This window comes from Exophiala spinifera, assembly GCF_000836115.1.
Source record: "Exophiala spinifera strain CBS 89968 unplaced genomic scaffold supercont1.2, whole genome shotgun sequence".
Taxonomy (NCBI): domain Eukaryota; kingdom Fungi; phylum Ascomycota; class Eurotiomycetes; order Chaetothyriales; family Herpotrichiellaceae; genus Exophiala; species Exophiala spinifera.
In genome coordinates, this window is record NW_015622514.1 from 2333881 (window position 1) to 2354178 (window position 20298).

A 20298-nucleotide genomic window follows, 5' to 3' on the forward strand; every position below is an offset into this window, starting at 1 on the left:
CAGTTCCCCGGATTGCGACGTCATTGGCTTTGGGATCGTCACCCGCTCATGTTCGGGACGAGGCTGCAAAGGAGATGTAGCTGAAGAAGCCACCATCTGCAATGAATCCTGCCCAGGAAATACACACTAGAGCGTCGCTGCGTTCACCAGCGACTTGCAGGGCGCATACATTCATTTGAATAAAGACAAAGGTAGAAAGGAGATTGTCACTACGCAGGAGGATCACGCCAGTGTTGTTGATTGAATCGCGATGTTCTCTCTGCCTTATACTCCTCACGACGGCCACCTCGTTTTCATCACATTCGTTGTTTCATTACGTACTCATATTGATAACCCGTGCTGTTCTTCCTTGTCTCTCCCTACCAGTGCGCCTTCCTCCACCCGGCCTCCGCAAAGATAGGATCATCCTTATCCGTCTTGGGGTTCGCTTCGACAGTGAACCTCGCCTTCTTCGAGCCCTCTGGTCTACGACTGGGAGTGTCAATCTCCTCCGTCACGCTCAGCGAGCTCATCTCAAGTGGCCCTAGGGGCGGGTCGGTAATGATACTTTTGAATACTAGTTCGCCGCCCTGTTCGGAGAGATAGCCTGCCTCATAGGCGAACTTGGACGTTAAGAGGATGGGCACGCGACATCCATCTCCTCCTTCCTCGTTTTTAATACATTCTCCGAGCCAGGAAGCAGAGTAGTTCGTGCTTCTGTTCATGTTTAGGTGAATATTCGTATCCGTAGTGGTGACAGTCTCGAAGGGAATCAATCCGCTAGTAGGTGGACTAAGAAGGTCGTCGGTCCAGGCGTACAGTATGGGAGTCTTATTCGTGGTCAGGACAAGGAGGATGTCTGGTCGTCGCGGGTGCCAGAGGACTTGCTTGATGGGGTGAGAGAAAAGGAGGACAACATGCGGGTGAGCGGCTACGCCAGTATTAGGTGCGATATCTTCCGATTTCCAGAGAAATAGGGTGCGAGGAGATACGCGGATTCTTGTGGCTAGGAGGCTCTGATCGCAGTTGAGAGATGTAATGTCGATCGAATTCGAATCTGCTATGGTAGACGTGGATGTGGAAGCGGACGTGGATGGTTTTCTCGTCTCATTCTGCTTCTCTTTCAATGCATCGAATGTGCCCGTCTGTCGCACGAAAAGCGTCAAAGAAGGGCCTTGTGCCGGGAGGGTTTCCTGCCAGATAGTCGTGCGGGCCCCGTCGACGATGTGCGTGTGTTTGAAGGCCGCAATTGTGCTGACTCGAATGCTCTTTGTGCTGTGGTATCGCATCACCATATGTGCCTGTGCAGTCGTTACTATCTGGACTGTTTTGCTGTCGCCCTTTTCCTGTGTCCGTATCCATTGGAAATGAGTCACCCCGAGGCCATCCACGAGCTCGATACTTTGTCCGAATGAAGTGGGCGTGATGTCGAGCTGCTTTAAATAATGACCTTGCGCAGTGAAAAAGGAAATTCTTGCACCATGTGCCGCCGAGTCGCAAACAGCTATCACCGGACTGCCTGCCGGACACCACGCCATGCTCTGTGCATCTGCAGTATTCGAATCGAATGATTTGTACGTTATGTCGTTGCTTTGGCCGAGTTCAAACACGGTAACTCTGTCCTGTCCCCGGTCTCGCCTAAGTAAGGCAAAGTACCGCGCGCCAGGACCAATACCCAGGCTCCGGCTGTCCGAGAATTTGACATGTGGTATGTCTTCTCGCTGTGGTTTCGTCATGCTTAGAATGGCAGCGTTGGTCCCCCGCTCAAAGAATACCAGTACGTGTCGGTGGTTGAAGACAAACTCGGCAAGGCTGAGTTTGCCAAAGTACTTTCCGAACTTGTAGTCGGAGAGTATATTTGATTTTGTCAAAGTCTCGTCTCCGATGCCACGCATGGCTCTCGGCGACCTCAGCTCTGTGCTTAGCGCAATCAGACGGTCGCCGTCTGAGAGCAAGAGCCACGTCCGACCGAATTCACACTCGGATGTGGTGGTCGAGAGTGTATCTGCTACCTCCTCCGACATCCACATCGTTTCTGGAGACCATCGTATTATGGCGCATTCTCTGAGAAATGATCGTGCCGACTGCGGTATTTTGATTACCGTGATGGACCTGTGACCATTTGTGGCCGCAGCAAGATCAACAAGATGGATCTTCTGATCCGTGGAGATAGCGGCCAGAAGCCGTCCATCAGGGGAGAGAACAGGCCTCTGTAGAGCTGATCCCACGTCGCAAATTAGCATGGTGTCGCGTAGACAGAAGGGAAGGACAAATCTGGGATGTTTTGTTGTGAACGGCTTTATGAGACTCACAGTTTCCAACAAAGGCGATGTTCTCTTCCATGATGGCGAATGCCATAGTTTTGAACAGCCGCGATCGGCATTTGTCCCCTAGAAGGGGTTCCTGATATATATCATAACGTTGTTGCTCTTTAAATTGACGTTTCGTCGAACGTCAACATGATAAATGAAGACGCGTTGATCTCGCGGTCTGAGTAAGGAAGCGAGACGCGCTTGAGGCGGGTGTCCCCGTGATTACCTGAGAGGGCTCTCTGTGCCTTTGCAGATACAGGGAAAGATCACTGGTATTGGCAATGCGATGGAACGTGCTATCACACGTTGTTTTGTCACATACGTGGAACTGTGATTGACAAGCTGATCTTCTATTGCCAGAGAAAGTGGGTGTGCCGAACCTGTAGAGGCGATTCGTCTCGGGCCCAGGAGGGGTCTGGAGAGAAGACTTCACCTTGTATGCTACGAGATCATCCAGAGGACATGTATATGCTACAACCGATCTGCGGATACGGCGAGGAGGCTCTACCTTCACCAGTGAACTCCTCTTTGTGATTTTTATCTATCAATCATGGTCCAGTGATGCCGTTTCTTGGTCCTATCCATGCAGATTGCTCTTTGAGCCAACCACCTAGTCATATTCTTGTCCCCTTGTTTTACCTGTCTTCGTCTCAGAATCCATTCTCGATCTGTCCAGCCATTTGAGCCGGGCTTCCAAGCCCATCGACCGGCCGATCCAAATTCTGCCCGCATTGGACCTTCCAGTTCTTGGGGGTGTAGCTGTCGCAAACCCGTTTGAATGCCTCAAAGGTACACAGAGTGTCGTCACCCTGGTAGTTGTGGCCCTCTTTCGCGCATGCTGGCACCCTCATCACCTTGTCGTTGTATCTGACACGCACATAATATCCATCAAGCCGTTCCTTCTGCTTCTCCGATAGTTCACTCCAGGGCGACCTCGCAACCAGGTCCTTGGGCGGGATGCTTGTTGCAATACCCGAGCCACGACTAAGTTTTGGTGTTGAGAGTGGACTGCTTGATCCGTCTGCTGGTGGAGGCTGTGCGCCTGTACCTCTCAAGCCCAACAGACTAGCAAAGAGACCCGGTTTTGTCTCCCTGGCTTTGGGTTCAGTGCTCACCGGAGTCGTCGGTGTAAGAAACTCTGCGTCTTTCTCCGAGTCATCTCTCTCTGCGTCATTGCGCGCTCGAAATAGCTCGAACGCAATATGACTCGTGTAAGGCGGCCACTTCTCGCCATTGAACGCGCCCAAGCTGGTTAGGACTCCGGCTAAAGTGGTATCATGGCAGCCGCTCATTGCGAATCGAATGCCCATTTCTCCTCCTCTTCCCTTCCCTAGCCTTCCGTTCTCACCTCCAATTTCGTTGATACTGAGCCCTGCACCTTCGATCTTGCTCGTCATCCTTTCGACGATATCCCCCATCAAGCTTCCAATTCCGAGCGTGCGGTACTCCCTGTTCTCGTTGTAGCCGGCAAACCATTCCTCCACGCCAATTCTGTCGATGATATCCCTGGCTTTCGGATCGTAGAACTCTTTGGGCAACCTCGTCTCACGCCCGTGGGCGAGGGTGCTGTTAATGGTGTCCATTATGCCTGATAATCTAGGATGTGAGTCCACTGCGACTTCGGGACTGCTTTCTGGCATCCATTTGCCCATCAACTTGGTGAGATATTTCATATCGTCCGTCTCATTCCAGCGGTCTGCTGCTCGCTGGGCAAAAGCCCGTGACAGCTGCGCGAAGCGCCTGCAATTGCCATCGTTTGGAAAGAGCGTTTCGTCGGCGGGAGTACGTGTAACAATCGTAGGCGGAGGGAAAGATGCAGTTCGCGCGGTCAGCGGATACATGCCCCAGAAAGTCTGCTGGACAGACTCGAGAGCCCGAGGGAGTGGAGTCGCGCGCAGATAGATCAGGTCTGCGTTGGCGATGAGCTTAGGCATAAACTGAAGCTGATCTATGTAAAGATGCCTCAAGCGGCGGCCGAGTTCGTAGGTTGTCTGTCGCCCTTTGTCGGTGAGCTCACCAAATTGGCTGAACCACAGCGTGCAGTCAGTCACCGTCGCCTTGTACCTGCATGACCATAAGGAACCCATGAAGCAGAACGTACCAAATGCCGTCAACCTCGCCAGCTGGTCCAGCAGCGACCAGTGGGCCGTCATCGTTACCAAATGTTTCGAGTCTCCTCCGCCACTGTAGACTGTCCCATTGAGACACGTCGGTGGTCATGGTGACCGACCGCAAGCGTTGGGCGGCATTGCAATACGGCCAGTAGGCGGGTAGGCCTGCCTGGGATCTCTCGTGAGCCGAGGGTTATATGCCTACCGCAGGTAGATTGGGATGTTGCACTTACATTGCCGAAACGTGCAGACACAGGCGCGCGTTCACCATGGCGAAGGAGAACCTGGACAAGTCGCAGTTCAAGGCCCTTCGGGTAGAGCTTGTCGAGCTCTTCCTTCGAATACGGCGTGCGGGGTGTGAGGGTAGTCATGTTCGAAACTCGAGTTCATGTCTTGGTCCAGTGAGGGAGCCGAGTCGGTCTACAACATGAGAACCGTATGTGGTTCTAGCTTGTGAACCTTTTGGGGAGATGTCAACATGCAAAAGTCATTCAAGAGGGAGAAAAAGTGTCACCAAGACGATGGGCGACTGTAGAGCGTGCTGCGTTGTTTTCTAGGATTAGGCTGGTTGACCCGCTAAATATATTCTAATGATGATGCTGGCCAGGGACCCTGCGAAGGGATGAAACGGCGGAAACCATACCGGTTCTCGACACCGAAGCGTATGCACAAGTACCTAGGATATCGTAGATTACCATTTCAGCCTCACAAGGGCTCGCATCGAATACATGAGGGTATCTAATGACAGAATATCCAAGGCTTGCATCTGCTAATCAAATCCGCATATCATTCATTCGTCGTCCAACCGTCTCTCGCTCATCTACTGGGCTAACAGGGCTACTTCCGTAGGCTCCATTGGTCTGAGTCTGGTTGCCAGCACTAGAAGGAGGAGTGCCACCATGCATGGTCAGATGCGCAGCTGAAGAGTCCTGCCTAGCCATGTAACTCTGTGTCGGCTGGTAATCTGTTCCGTACGGGCCTGGTCTTGATTGTGCAACTGAGGACTCGTTCGAGAACTGGTTTCCCTGTGGTTGAGTCGACGGCGTGTCTTCGCCAAGATCGATCAAGTTGCGACTGGGCTGCTGTTGAACTCCCGTCTGGCCATATGCGTCGTCTGTGAATGGATTCTCGGGTACACCGTACGCATAGGACTGTGACTGTGGTCGCACTCGTTGCGGAATTGGCGGTGCTTGTTCAGGAGCAGAGTAGGCGTCGGCATAATCATACTCAGTCGACGGAGGCGGAGCTCTGACTGGGCCACGGAACCCAGAAGGAGGTCCTGGGGGTGGCTCAAAATGCTCCGGTGTTTCTTGCCGAGGAGGACTGACTGGACTTGGTACAGTATCCTGACGGCGCGGCGGGGATGTTGGATATGGTCTGTTGTCATGTAGGGAACCGCTGCTGTAGACGTTTTGGCCTAGGTTGTGCTGTGGCATTGCTGCAGAACTCTGCGGAGTCTCAGCATGAGGACTAGGCGTTGCCAGGCCACTGGACCTTCGTGCTTGAAGTATGGCTCTCTGGTGTTTGGACATGGCTATGTTGAGCTGGTCGTTTGTCTCTATCAGCGTGAGCATTGTATCTGGGTCAGGCGCCGGGTTCTGGCAATTCATGATCTTCTGAATGCTCCTCTGCGCATTCTTCGCTCTGTCTGCAAATTCCGTGACAAGCTCGTTTGCGAGCAGCTCAGACTGCGGTGTGGATTGGACGGTCTGAACCAGTAGACGGGCAGTCGTCTTCGCCTCCTCAATACGCGCCGCCAGCTCTTCAGGGGGCGGCAGGAAGTCTTCACGTCTGTGGCCATTGCCGTGATGCTGGTATTGGTACTGTCCGGCGAGTGGAGGAGGAGGCACACGGTAATTCTGTTGGCCATCAGCGAGATGATCAGGGCCAACAGCTTCCATAGAAGCCCAACCTACCGAAGGACGAATGGTATTCCGCTTTCCCTTCTCTTTCCGCCACATTTCCATCAATGGACCGAGGGTGTCATTCCCAGGCGCCTTCTCGAACTCGAAGTAGTCAAGGGTCTCCCGTAGAATCTGCTGTACGCTCTTGTCTCTGCCATCGCGGAGTAGCTCTTTCACCGTATGAACGAATTTGGCGTCGAAATTCTGCGTGAAGACAGGACCTGGGTTGTCGGTTAGAATTCGGGCCAGCATAACCGCATTGTACTGTGCGTAGCCCCTGGGGTAGTTCTCTTTGGACAGGAATCGTCGGAGGGTAGCGGCGGCCTCTTTGGCGGCTGTAGGACTTGACTCTGCGGCATCGACAATAGCCGGCAGGTGGAGGTATTCGTCGCCTGCGCTTGAAGAGTTGGGCGCGCCAGATTCGCAGAAGGCGGTCTGGGAATGTCAGCGTGATCATATAGTAGAGCCGCCCTGGTGAAAGTTACCATCTCCCGTACAACCACTGCTTCTGGTGAGTCGCCTTGTGGAAGCACCACCGGTGAGCTGCCATTTCGTTCCGGACCTACGCCTTCGAAGTCAGATTGTATTCAGAGCACCAGTGATCTCAGCAACCACGTACTGTCATTTTTCTTCTTGATGTTTCCCAGCAATTTCTTCATCTTGACAGCCTACTTTCCTCACAGATTGGAGGGGGTTCTGCAAGTTATGCAAGACAGAAGGGAACAGGCGGCTATGAAGAAGACAGACTTAAACCACCTTTGGGACTAAGTAAACAGCGAGGTAAGGCGCGTAACTCGATCTGGCGCTGCACTGACTGTGGATAAGAACTCAGGGAGTCAATATGACGACGCTGGAAATGGAGCTGGAGATGAAGATCACCCGCGGGCGCGGGCGCAATAATCCAGGGTTTCAGATCCCGGGCTCTCAGGGTCGCTTAGCAGTGACAGCGGCCACTTTGGCGCAGAGATGGCAAACGCAGGGACGATGAGATGAAACAAAGAATGCAGACTCGCGACTAGTTTGCAGAATCGAACAAACCTGCGGACAACGCACCCTTTAAGGTGTCTCTTCGACCTGAGAAGGCGAAAAAGCCGCGTCAATGCATTAGGTAGCGATGAAGCCAACTGTGGTCAGCCGCGCATTCTTCGCCTTGGCCATCGAGAGCTCTTCGTCAGCACTGACTCCGAGATCTGATGGAAGCGCATGCTCCAGCTGTGCGTCCTTAGCGGGCCTTTGGCGTGGTCGTCATCCGCCCAGACCGATGCACCAACTCGTGCCAATTCTAGCCAACGACAGAGGCTGTGTGCTACGTCGACCGCCTTACATCTTGTTCTTTGTCGTCTTGCTGGCGAGACTCGATACCTGGCTCGCAAGGCCAGCTCGAACAGATGCTAGTAGCCGCTAGGGTAGAACCCCCGAGATCATGTACGTACAGTATGTATCTGCTTGTCCAAAATATCATAAATTCAAGTCTGTCTATCTGGCTGGTTCTTCGGTCTACCAAGTAAAACTCTCCTCATTCATGTCTATCGCAGCCAGGTGTATCCTATTCCGGACTGCTGCTCTCACCTCGTCTGCCAAAGCTCCTGGGCCGCAGACACTGACCATCGTAGTGCCAACCCGAGTAGGAATCACTTCGTCCAGAACAGACGCCGGATCAACTCGTCCTCTCACCACCTGCATCGTCGGCTTGCTCTTCTTTGGGTTGATGGGTTGCGTTGGTTTGCTGACGTGCACAACAATTCTGAGCACTTCTCGACGACCTTCCATTTTGAGAATTGAATTCATCCATGGCTTCACCCATTCCATCTGGTCAGTATCTCGAATAGACCAAATCAGAACAATCTTCCGTGTTGCTACGGTTTGAAAACGCGCGCCTGCCAGTAAGTGCCGGATCTGGATGAGATGGTGTGTGATGCCAGCGCCGCCAGCAAACATGATGACGGTGCCGTAGCTCTCGAGCGAATCATGCCCAGCATAAGGCCCTTCCAGGAACCCCTTAAGCTGCAACGTGTTGTTTGACTCTGCTCGAGCTGCCTGGTAGAGCTTTCTGGTCATACCACTGCGTGCTGCCATGACAAGAGAAACACTCGTTGGTGCAAGTGAGTGGGGGCCTGGGCACGACAACGACTGCCTCTCAAGCGAGTTGGGCGTCTTTGGCAGGCTGAGCCGGTAATTCATAATCTCAGGTTCTGACTCGACGTTCGTCCATGCCACCGAAAAAGGGTGAGACATCCACAACGATATCGATGGAAGATATGCATAGACATGGCTTCCCGGTCGGATGGTAACATGGCGCGGCAGCTGAAACGTTACTCGGCATGCTTCACCCGGTAAAGCCTCCACAAGTGCTGTGGTGACACCTCCCTTGCGAGAGAAATTGAGATACAGCAGTCGGCCCAGACGCCATACGTGCTCGGACACCAACAACAACACAGCAGCCAGGACCGAAGGGTACGCGGGTAGCTTGGCTACATTTAGGTGGACGTAAACTCCGAGCAGAGCCAGCAAAGCACAAGCCTGGTGTATGTGCAAGAAGGTTTCGTAGAAGGCATGTCGGAGCACCGAGAATGAATGAAACGCCATGACCAACATCGCGAGCAGGCCGAGGAGTCCATAGAGAAGAAAGGGATTATGGTCGAATGCTTTTGGTGATGCCCGAGGGCCCTCGGCTTGGGTGTAGGCCGCCATCCATGCGAAGAAGTGTACACTGGCCTCCACAACAACAATTCTCCCAATCCAGCGATGGAAGAGATTGAAAGTATCGAAACTGACCCGTAGCACCCGAATAGCAACATTGTTCCTCGAGGCTAAGATGACCAGGGGAATCAGATTGACTGTTGCTAGGACGCCGCTGCGTCCACGGAGCTCAGCCATCAGGGCACCCTTCTGTGGAGGGTTATAATCCAAAATCAAGCAGTATGCCATGTTCGAGGCTCCGTAGAAGAGTAACATTAGAAAGTGGATGCGTCCGGGAAGGGTTCCGTAATTGTGGGCGCTCGACATCTGGAATTCTCGGTTGTGCCGCTTCCTCCACAGAGGAGCGTAGACAATGTGCTTCTTTAGCCATGGCCAGATGACGTTGTGGTCGACCGCATAGTATCGTTGCTGCTCAGAATTTGCCGTCATGCAAGAGATGTTCCGGACATACGACACAAAAAGCTGTGCCAGTCGAAGTACAAAGATTATGGCAACTGCAACACATATGGAGAGCCACAGCATCTTAACCAGTTGACTATCCATCACTAGGTTGACCCCGTGAAGTCCAGTGTAGAAAGGTGGCGTTCTTGGGGGACTGACGATGGTGAGGTTATGGAGTGTTCCATTCTTCGTGGGCTGAAGGGTGATATTGGACGGTCTCAAAGTGCCACCATGTAAACCTCTCGCAATCCGACTACGGGATAGAGTAATGAGCTCAGACAAAGGCAAACTCGTGTTCTGAAAGGGTTCATAGGTCGTGTCCAGCACGTCCGGAGTTGTCGAGATCATTCTGCTGGTCTCCATATCGGTGTTGTATTCAAATCGCTGATCGCTGACTGCTGCGAGGAGGGCCTTGTATGTCAAGATTGTCTTTCAGGTCGAAAGTGTAGATATCCGAGTACTTTGTCCCTACCAGAATAGTTCTAGACAAAGACGACTTTGTCCAAACGATGCTGGGAGACTGGGGTCTCGAAGAAAGGAACGTCGCTATGCCAAAAGGACAAAGGGATAGTAATCCTGTGCAGAGACAAAGAAGCGTTGGGATAAGTCCAACGAATAGATGCAACATCCTTGTGTTCAGTTTTGTCATTGCACAATGACGGTTCATTATTAGCTTCAGTCATCGTGATCTCAATAAATATGATGCCAATAACTCAATAAGAGATCTGACAGCCTTTATGGGACGCCGTAGTGATGGAGGGAGGTGAGTGGTGTTGAGACGTGTTCTGAATAAAATCCTATTCACTTATTGACAAGAGACTGCCCAAGCACAAGGCGGCAACGTGGCGTAGGCTGCTTCTGTTGCAGCCACGGCACTCTACCGGAGCCTTTGGCATCAGAGAGAATGTCGGTGGCCTACCTCCAATCTCGTCAATGCCGTTCTTCTCAATGGCTACTGCAGGGAGGAGAGCAGTATCAGTGCAGTTCACGAAATGCCCGCCACATCTTTTGTCAAAGGGCAGAGTTGTTCGGCCATAGAGACTGATGTGCTGCCAGTCTACGTCTCGCCACAGCATAGAATTCTGCCTTCAGGTACGGAGCAGAGATGGAACTGTCTTATTAGCAGTGATGGCGCTCGGAGAGGGAGACAACTTTAGCTCTATTTCAAATGACACCCTCTGCGTATATTGTCGTCTTTTGATTTCCCTGGACAGCTGCTCATATCTTCAGAGTTTTGGCGCAACCCGAGGTATGTACATAGGTAAGACAAAAAATACATGCTTTACTCCAGAGTCGACACTATTCTCGCGAGTCGCGAACACCCTTGACCTATTCATCCCCAGCGTAGACTTTTCATCGACCCATCCAACCTCCGTCTATGGTCAGCACCTCCCCATTTATGTACGCGCTCGCATTACTGGCCAGAAAGACGACTGCCCCTTTGAAGTCTTCTGGCTTCCCCCATCTGCCAGCCGGTATCCTCTCCAGGATTTGTTTCGCCCTCGTCTCGTTGGCGATCAAGGCTTCGTTCATATCCGTAGAAATGTATCCAGGGGCCACAGCATTGACATTAATGCCCTTCGCTGCCCACTCGTTGCTAAGGGCCTTCGTAAGTTGCCCCACGCCACCCTTCGACGCCGCATAGGCTGGAACTGTTATGCCACCTTGGAAGGTGAGAAGAGAAGCCACATTGATGATACTCCCTCTGGAACCCGATCGGGGTTCTGGCTTGGACAGGAGATATGCTCCGAAATCGCGACATAGCGTGAAGACTGTGGTCAAATTGACCTGCAATACAGCATCCCAGTCCTCCAAAGGAAATTGGTGAGCCGGATGTCTCTTCTGGATACCGGCGCATGTAAGCAGGATATGCATGTCGTGTCCTGCATTGACCAGGTCTGGTATGATCTTGGACACCGACGATTGATCTGACAGGTCTGCTGTGACTATCGTGGCTTTCCTTCCAAGCTCCTGGATTGCGTGATAGGTATTTGTATTACTTTCATCCCTCTATGAACTGCGTTAGTTTACCTCATCTTCTCCGCCGGCCGGTGTTCGTGGCTTCTCCCATGGTGCTTTACTTACTTGGATAAGGATGATATCTGCACCCGCCTCGGCCAGCGCCAGTGCCATAGCTGCTCCAATCCCTCTTGTACCTCCTGGCTGTTCGTCAGCAATATACCTACAAGATCTAGTCTGGTGGCGCCTACCTGTAACCACTGCTGTCTTTCCGGCGAGCGAGAACATCTTCGCTAAGGCATCCATGTTGGCAGACCAAGTCCAAATCTTCGAGAACCCTGGAGTGGGAAGCTTCGTCAAGACATGGAAGATTTTTGGGCAGCTTCGTGTCATGTGGAAGTCGACAGTCGACCTGCACTACGCTTCTCCAGAGCCTCACTGTGGGACTATGCGGCAAAGAAGCCGATTCTGCGTGGTACTGTACGGGGTCGGCAACTGAATGTGCTAACAGCGATTGCCGACGCGGGGGACATTGAATAATGTTTCCGGCGAGAATGGCGCCAGTAAAGAACATTTACATACAGTGCGTGCCCATCGCCAGAACCACTCAACCCCATTTGCATCACATCCCAGGACTTACGAACTTCCCGAAAACTGTTAAGGACTCCTCTTTGCACTTTTCTCTCCAAGACTTCCCTTGGTTGTGTTCGTCCATGAATGCTCCTCGCGAGAATCAGCCCATACGGTCTTTCAAGGCGCGTATGTCAGCTGGCGAAGGCCATCGTCACTCTTTGTGGCCAGAGTGACTTGAAAGCTCAGTAAGCAACCTAGGTCACGCTGTCTGTCCTCGTTGGTGAGGTAAGTTGAAGGCTCAATTAGCTCGAAAGATGGGCCAATGGCAATTACAACTACATTATCAGCTCAATATTGCCGTCGACAGTGCTTCTGGAGCTGAGAGGCGCATATGCGGCTGACTGATATTCCCTTCGAATCAAAAGGTTGCAAAGGATGCAATTCAGCTCGGCTAGTCTCCGCCATGTTTTGCACCTTACACGATCGCCAGCAGAGCTGAGCAGGAGATCATGTTCATAAGGAGATGACCATGCGCAGGAGTAAGCTGGCATGGCTAGACACTTCTCCGTCCGCCTGGCGATCTTACTTCAATCACGAATTGACACCCACAGAATGGTAAAGCAGTCCTCTTGAGCCATCAACCAAGGTCCAGTCTAACTTTCAGTCGTCCAAGCCGCAGTCTCAAGCCCCGACAATATATCTCATCCGCCATGGTGAGAAGCCACCTAAATCCCCCAATGGCGACGACGAGGATGGTCTGTCTGCTCTCGGTCTCAGTCGTGCTCAGGCACTTGTCAATGTATTTTCCCGAGAGAGTAAATACAACATTGGCTACATCATCGCACAACACCCTAAGAAAGGTAAGATCACAAATGGTACTCCGGGCAATCCAAATTGACGGCTGTTAGATGGCAGTCAAAATAGACCGTACCTTACTGTGAGCCCGCTCGCCGAGTCACTCAAACCGCATGTCGACTTCAACCACGAAATTCACCGCGACGATGCGGACAAGGTAGCCCAAGCAGCATTGGGGTATACAGGAACAGGAAACGTCTTGATATGCTGGGAGCATCATCATCTCACGGACATTGCAAGCGCAATCGGCGTGGTAGATGCGCCAGCCTATCCTGATGATCGGTCAGTATCATGGTATCCGCAGTCTTTTCTCCGTGGCTCAGAACCGTCAAAGGTACGACGTTATCTGGACGCTCGAGTCCCCCTACGATAAGATTTCAAGCGTGACATCGGAGCACTGTCAGGGACTGGATGACCAGTATGCAAATGAAGCATAAGGAAGCACCAGACAGAGCCCGCTGGTATGATCTGGCGACCAGAGGGGAGTTCATATCGTAGGTGGAAAATATGGGGTCACGCTGCTGCGATTTGTCCTCATGTGTAAAATTTGAGTCGTAGAGCGAGGGAGCGAGGAGCTCCATGGTAGATCGAAGAAGCAACTGCATGGAATCGTGATCTAGACTCCAGCAATGTCCACTCCTCGTCAACGTGCAATACTCCGTGATAAGGTGGCGACCTGTAGTTAACAGGCAAGGCCAATAGACAGCCTCCGTCAGTTAAACCCTCCACTGGGGCACACTAAGTTAGGCGGTCTAACTAATGAATCCCCATGGCTCGAGGCCTCAAGCCCCGAAATCTGGGCAGCCCGCTAGCCCGTTATGGGCACTCCGCACCTAAGACGCTTAAGGTAGTACTCCGTCCTTGTGCTCTATAGAGGGCTCGCCTGCGACCCCGCGCAACTTCGCACAAAAATCGCCTCTGATTTCAATTGTACAATTCGACGGTCAGGAGATAATCGTGACGCCGGTGACAGTCGTTCATTTCAACTCGGTTGCTTAGGCGCTCCCTATACGAGTACAATAGTTCGGCATCAATCAACCAGTCTCCTTCATCTTGCGTCAACCAAGTGTGAAGGATTCCTCGATGCGACTCTGACAGCAATCCCTCCAACTACCTACTTATTTTGCGATTGAGCCAGCAACATTCGGGACTGGACGCTCTGAGAGCCATGTTGCCGCACAAAGCTCGCAACGTGACCCTCTTTCGCGAAGCATGAGCCTCAGCAACACCCCGACTTCAGAGCTCCCAACACGACAAACAAGCTCGGCAAGCCTCCTCCCTCCACCTCGTCAGATCCGCTTCGTGTCCACCGACGGGCAACCACACGCGAAGAGAAGACGCATCAACGCCGCGTGCTTGACATGTCGCAGAAGGAAAACGCGGTGTTCGGGGGAGCGACCGCTGTGTAAGACATGTACCGAAAACGGTCACGCATGCTCAGGTTACATAGATCGTGGAGGACAAGGAGACGGTGATAAGACCGACCATGATGGTGAGGAGGAGACTCTCACCAGCAATACTGCCATCCAGAAACTGTCAGAAGATGTGGAAACGACGGTATATCCAAGAAGCAGCATGGGTGCCCCAGATGCCCATCCTCCTCAGAGCTCTGCGGTTATGGCGCGAGTCCAGGCTGACGGCGGTGAGATAAAGAGTCCTGGTAGCAGTCAAACAGGAAACAGTATCTCATCCTCAAGGAATCGAGTGCCTTACTTTCGTTATTTCGGCCCTACTGCGATCGTCCCTGGCTTCAAGCAGATGGTGGTCCAAGTCAAAGATCACAGGCAAGGGACCCAGACAAATTCAGTGGACTCCCCCTCGGCTGGACAACGACTCGACTCAACGCCTGTACTTATTGGAGAGAGTGCACCTGTTGACATTCCGTTCTATGATGCCACCGATCCCGAGCCGAATGCACCCTTGATCACTCACCTGTGCGAGACTTTCTTCACTTATCTTGGCTGCAACTTCCCCTTTTTACAGCGTGAAAGGTTTCTAAAGGATTTGGAAGACAAGAAGGTAGATGCGATTCTCGTGGACGCTGTTTGTGCCGTTGCAGCTCGGTTCTCATCAGACACCGTACTATGCCATTCAAATGACCCATCCATTCCCCGGGACGGCGAAAACAAAGTCAGAAGACCATTCCGTGGTCTTCCTTTCGGTCAACGGGCCATAGCTGCAGTCATTGACACATTCTCATGTCCCACTATGGCAGTCACTCAAGCCTGTTTGTTGCTGGCCTACGAAGAGTTCGGACTCGATCACGACAGCGGCCTGTGGATGTACTTGGGTACTGCCATACGAATGGCGCAGGACCTTGGTATTCAGAAGCTGGACGGCTTGCAACTCGAGGGTCGCATAGGGCCTACACCAAGCACCGCAAAACACGGTCAAGAAGGCAAAGCCGAGGAGCAAAGAAGGTTCGAACAACAGCAGGAGCTCTTGCGTGATTTCGCGCAGCACGATCCTGTACAAATGCAAGAGAGAAAGGCCAACGAGCAAGAGCGTATTGACACCTTTTGGGCAATTTTCTTCCTCGATCGAGCCATCTCGTCCGGAGTGGGTAGACCAGTGTCATGGCGAGACAAAGACATTGAGATATCGTTTCCCTATCGTCCAGATGGAACAATGATCGATGGTTATCCCGACCCGTTCCCACCCATGATAAAGATCGTACACATGTACGGACGGGTAGCAGATGTACTAAACAGCATAAAAGACGTGAGTCAGGTAACTCCAGCAGTGTTGAAGCGGCTGGCCAGCATGGAAAAAGATCTAACGGGTAAGTGGCACATCCGTTCTGATACGGCCTTGAACTCACCCACATAGGTATATACCAACGTCTTTCTCCTAAACTGCATTTCAATGCGACGAATTTCCAGCATTATGTCAAATCAGGGCATGGCACAAACTTTGTCCTGCTCCATTTCTGGTTCCATACTTTGATTGTGCTGGTGCATCAGCCGACGCTCTTGCATTCTTTTGAAGGTCGGATTCAGCAGCTGTTTCCCGACAGCAGGGAATTGTCAATGTCTTCAGCGAAAACTATCGCGGATATCATCGCATTTGCCGAACTTATTGATGTGAGGAGTTTTGCAGGCAATCCCTTCACCAGTCAACCAATGTGTATGTCCTCCCTAATGACCGTTGCTGTTGCCCTGCGTATCTTCCAAGTCCCTGTTCTTTTCACCACAAGCTTTTGGTTCACTAACGGTATCAGACGTGGCTGCATGTGCATTTCTTGCAGAAGCTGCCGCTCATACCTCGCAACCGCCCTCTCGTACAGGGTCACCTCCGAGCTCTCATTTGTCACACGTCCAGCAAGAAGTAAACTCTCAAAAGGCGATCTCAGAACAAAAGGCAGCATCTGCTCGCCACACCTTGCTTGCGACAGCAGCAAACCAAAACTACCAAAGGTGTTATAAGGGCCTCAAGACTCTCGATTCCTACTGGGCCGGTTCTCGCTATATCTTGACGGCGCTTGACGGAAAGGCAAAGGGTCTCATGAGTCCTCTTTTGTTCACTGCTGAAGATGTTGATGGTGATATGCCATCAACTGAAATTGCATTTACCACTCCCGGGTGGCGGAGAACCAATTCTCTTAGCTCCTCGCTAGGAGCCTACCGTACTGCTCTACGAAAACATATCGCGCTGTCCCCAACAATGGATTTTGGTCAAGTCATCGGGTGGTCGTTGACGGGCACGGCGAACTCTCCGGCACCTAGTTTTAGCTTTTTATACCCGAACACGGGTGGTGAGAATGGTCAGGGACCCGTCCATGCTAATAGTGTCAGTGCCATGCCAGGTCTTGTCGCTCGCAATCAGCAGTTTCTGCATCAACAAAACGCGGCGAATGGCAGGCAATCATCCTATGACATACAAACTTCGTTAAATGGTCATCCCACATATCCGAAACAGGAACAATCGGCATCAGCTGCGAGGAACGGGACAACGTCATTACCCTATGACCCAGTTTCTACAACTGAGGCAGACCTGTTACTCGGGCTGCAGGGTCCTTATTCCCGCGAAGCGTCGAACGGCACTGTTCCTGGGCCTCAGGCACCGAACGCTTTGGGTCCGCAAGGGCCACCAGTCTCCTCTACAACCCCAGAGCAACAACAGCAAAGTTTCACTGCCTATAATCAAGATTTCAACAACATGTTTGTCACCTCGCAGGACGTCGACATGGATGGAGATGCACTCGACTTTGACTTTTCTAGCAGCGATATGATTCCATGGCTAGAATATTTACCTCAAGATGTATTGAATTACTTTGGCGATCCACCACATGGGGGGTCGGCTCATTGATCTGGAGTGCTGCTCCAGCCTCCATAGTCCACGAAAGGGAAGGGCTCGTCCAAGCTCATCAGCCCACACTGCTCGGATTCGAATGGGTTTAGCAACAATGGCAGAGAAAAGTCACCCGGGTACAAGCCCGGCATATACGAGGCTAGGAGATCATCTTGACCTGCGAAAGCATTCATATAGTTGTCCCCTGGGTTAGCCATCGGGTTCATCATGTTCGAGCCGCCAGGATTGGAGGTATCCATATTCTGCAGCGGGTTGAATGCTGGCTCGGTAACCGCAAAGCCGGTTGGGTAACTTTCTGATCCACCTAGGTTTCGACCCATAACTCCATCTGCAGGCGTCGTCGCTGATGTTTCGAACTGTGCAGGGGCAGGCGGCTGGAATGCGCTTCTTCCGGCGAATTCTAGATCCCGAGCACGCGCCTCTTGTACGTATTGCTCCGCTGAACTCAGAGTCTCACCGAGAATTGTCTCGGCGAACTGGCAAAGCAATGCCTCTTCCTTGGACATTATACTTCTCAGGCAACCATAGCAACTGGCCATGATTGCGAGGTCGGAATCGGACCTTTCACTCAGCGGGCGCTGGAGAATATGCATAAATAAAGTCAGAAATGCCATCATTGGAAAATAAGTCGGCAGCCATAGGAGCTTGTGCTCCATCTCATTGCCGTCGAGATGGCTAGCTGCGAGATACAAAATGGACCTCGCCGCCGCCAGGACCAATTCATAGGACGACTGCTGCTGTGGGGCCGACTGCTCCTGGTCCGAGAGCATTGAAGAATCTGGAGTTGTTTTGTCGAAACCTTCGACTTCTGCCTGCTGGGCGACCCAGAGCTCGTGCTGTGCGTGGACGCGGTGAATGCCTATTAAACAGTGATAGTAGTTGATGTGGAGAATGACAATGGCAAATTCACTGCCCTTCTCGCAAACAATCGGATGCTCTGGTCTGGCGTCCAGTGGTATTTGCTCTTTCCATCGCTGAAGCTCGGCGTCGAGTTTGCTTATCGACTCGAGCCTCTCGCTGGTTGTGCCGATCCGCGAATGGACGGCATATAGCTCGCGATAGACCTTGCTTTGTATGACAGCGAAGGCACACATGTGTCGGAATGGATAGAAAGTGACGGTCTCGCCACGAGACGCGATCGAAACGGCAATCTCCTCGTCGCACGGTTCCGTCGGAAGGCTTAAGCCAACATCACAGTCATCGATGGCAGAAGGCCTGCCAATCCGCATGCAGAAATCTTTTTCAAAGACATACAGAATCCAAAAGACTCGCTGTCGCTGTTCGAGTTCCGCCTGCCCAAGTCCGAAGCCGTCCAGCTTCCTGTGGAGGCCCAGGGATGTGGCGATGCGAGCGGCAGCTCCGACCAGCAAAAAGGATCCTTCACCATTGAATGTTGCTTGCAGAAAGAAGGCCTTTTTGAAAGGATTAGTCTCGTGTAGACGCTGAGTAGAGCGGACTTGGCTTACCATCGCGATCAATGTTTGCACTGACAGAAGATCGAACTGGAGGAACAGTATGTTGAAGAACATTGAATACGCATTCTGAAAGAATCTCCAGGACATATCGGTCAGGCTCTCGGTGCTGGACGGGTCGACCATCTGAATATTCGCTCGGGATGATTCCGGTGTCATGTAGCACCCAATTGCAAGAACGATATTTAGAGCGGCAAAAGAGGATCCTTGTTGGTGGCTTTCGGCCGAATATTGGCGGTCAAAGAGAACTTGAAAGGTATCTCGGCGGAAGAGTGGATAGATCTTGTTAAAGGTTGAGAAGAATCCTATCGAGTCAGGGTCAATGTGTGGGAACTGTAGGGGAGGAGAAAGAAGAGGAAGACGAAGAGTCACCACATACGATCCACAAGATATACAGCTACCTGTTTTGATGGTAATGAAGACCGCCTCAATTGTCCATCCAACCTCCCCTGAAAGCGTGCTGTTGGCCAAATGGAGCCTGTTTTATGTAGTTGTGAGAACAGATTGTACATTCGTGGATTGCCTAGTTTATGGCTCATCTGCACTCTGGTCAGGCATAATAACTTCGACATGGCAACAAAGACGCGTTGAAAAGCGCCTCCAGCATTTTCGGTTCTCAGGACTCACTTACCCAAGCTAGTGAACGCGGGGAAAACACGCTGAACCCAGACGAAGGCCCTGGCCATGACATGACACGCGTGAGAAGACCCATCTTCATGGTGGAATCGGGTTGACGGCTTACCAATGTACTTTTGTTCTCCGGTATCACCTACAACAAGGTTCGACATATCTTTCTCAAGGGCTGTCATGGTTGGCCGCGCCGCCGGGGTCGCAAAATGATCTGCGGGAGGCGGTCTTGCCTTGTTCGACAGACCACTCTGGAGGAGAGCCTCCATTCTCTCGATGCGCCCTTCGATGGAGTGAAGGAACTGGGCCCTTTGAAGCTTAGAGGCGTTCAAGGTAGACAAGTCTCGTGGGGAAGCATCGGCTGTTACCTTTTCTCTTTGGTTCTCTTCGGCGCAGGGGTGACAACACACGCCAGTCCGCGAGCTCTGCAGCTCGAGCAGGGTTGATCATTTTGACGATCGCAACGTATCTATCCATCGTGAGTATGCGATCGAATCGATAGGTCGAGTCTGTATTCCATGTTGATAACTGGCGTGACTCTTATGGTCGAGCAAAACAAAACAAAACACCAGCACCGATTCAGTTGCTGACAAAAGGGGTTTGGATAGACACAGACATCAAGGCCTTCGCCGCGCTTGGTTCTGATCAAAGGCAGAGAGGGTCTAGACTCACTTTCATCTTCCGACACAGGTCGCAGCTCTGTCGTCCTCGGGGCCTCTTTGAATCCGACCGTGGCCCCTCCATTGTTACTGTGTAAGCCAATGGGACCGATCTCGCACTGTCCCACTAGGTACGTTCGGCGTCCAGGGTTGAGTAAGACGCCGGCGGCCGGTACGAGCGCAATGGGAATAAGTCGCCCTCTGCGCGGCCTTGAAAAGCCAATAATCGGACTAAGACGATCAGGAGATTCGAGCAACAATGCATTGAACGTGCCAACGGCGCCCGGAGTGTTCTTGGGGACTAAACAGAAGATGTGGCACCACTTTCGCCTGCGATCGGCTTCGCTGCTGGTGCCTGGCTTTTGATATGGTGTAATAAGGGTGCCAAGGAAAAT

At 52.1% G+C, this 20298-nt stretch overlaps 8 protein-coding genes across 8 annotated transcripts; 2 read left to right on the plus strand and 6 right to left on the minus strand.

Annotated features, from left to right (window-relative positions):
* Nucleotides 1-359: 359 nt before the first annotated feature.
* PV08_03161 (uncharacterized protein) lies at nt 360-2222 on the minus strand (the record flags this gene model as incomplete). The annotated part of the gene is made up of 1 exon (XM_016377518.1): nt 360-2222. One exon carries the CDS (start codon nt 2220-2222, stop codon nt 360-362), a length of 1863 nt encoding a protein of 620 aa, XP_016239088.1.
* A 719-nt stretch (nt 2223-2941) lies between these two features.
* PV08_03162 (uncharacterized protein) lies at nt 2942-4773 on the minus strand (the record flags this gene model as incomplete). Its single annotated transcript, XM_016377519.1, has 3 exons — nt 2942-4316; nt 4393-4571; nt 4636-4773. 3 exons carry the CDS (start codon nt 4771-4773, stop codon nt 2942-2944), a joined length of 1692 nt encoding a protein of 563 aa, XP_016239089.1.
* Nucleotides 4774-5175: 402 nt separating this feature from the next.
* On the minus strand, nt 5176-6965 carry PV08_03163 (uncharacterized protein; the record flags this gene model as incomplete). Its single annotated transcript, XM_016377520.1, has 3 exons — nt 5176-6741; nt 6792-6868; nt 6926-6965. 3 exons carry the CDS (start codon nt 6963-6965, stop codon nt 5176-5178), a joined length of 1683 nt encoding a protein of 560 aa, XP_016239090.1.
* Nucleotides 6966-7803: 838 nt separating this feature from the next.
* PV08_03164 (uncharacterized protein) lies at nt 7804-9810 on the minus strand (the record flags this gene model as incomplete). Its single annotated transcript, XM_016377521.1, has 1 exon — nt 7804-9810. The coding sequence occupies one exon, from the start codon at nt 9808-9810 to the stop codon at nt 7804-7806; it is 2007 nt and encodes a 668-aa protein (XP_016239091.1).
* A 990-nt stretch (nt 9811-10800) lies between these two features.
* PV08_03165 (2-deoxy-D-gluconate 3-dehydrogenase) lies at nt 10801-11712 on the minus strand (the record flags this gene model as incomplete). The annotated part of the gene is made up of 3 exons (XM_016377522.1): nt 10801-11457; nt 11533-11606; nt 11658-11712. The coding sequence occupies 3 exons, from the start codon at nt 11710-11712 to the stop codon at nt 10801-10803; spliced, it is 786 nt and encodes a 261-aa protein (XP_016239092.1).
* An 816-nt stretch (nt 11713-12528) lies between these two features.
* PV08_03166 (uncharacterized protein) lies at nt 12529-13271 on the plus strand (the record flags this gene model as incomplete). The annotated part of the gene is made up of 4 exons (XM_016377523.1): nt 12529-12594; nt 12644-12839; nt 12888-13116; nt 13169-13271. 4 exons carry the CDS (start codon nt 12529-12531, stop codon nt 13269-13271), a joined length of 594 nt encoding a protein of 197 aa, XP_016239093.1.
* Nucleotides 13272-14046: 775 nt separating this feature from the next.
* Nucleotides 14047-17142, plus strand: PV08_03167 (uncharacterized protein; the record flags this gene model as incomplete). Its single annotated transcript, XM_016377524.1, has 3 exons — nt 14047-15616; nt 15664-15960; nt 16055-17142. 3 exons carry the CDS (start codon nt 14047-14049, stop codon nt 17140-17142), a joined length of 2955 nt encoding a protein of 984 aa, XP_016239094.1.
* Nucleotides 17143-17200: 58 nt separating this feature from the next.
* Nucleotides 17201-19513, minus strand: PV08_03168 (uncharacterized protein; the record flags this gene model as incomplete). The annotated part of the gene is made up of 4 exons (XM_016377525.1): nt 17201-17210; nt 17281-18557; nt 18612-18922; nt 19249-19513. The coding sequence occupies 4 exons, from the start codon at nt 19511-19513 to the stop codon at nt 17201-17203; spliced, it is 1863 nt and encodes a 620-aa protein (XP_016239095.1).
* Between the last annotated feature and the right edge of the window lie 785 nt (nt 19514-20298).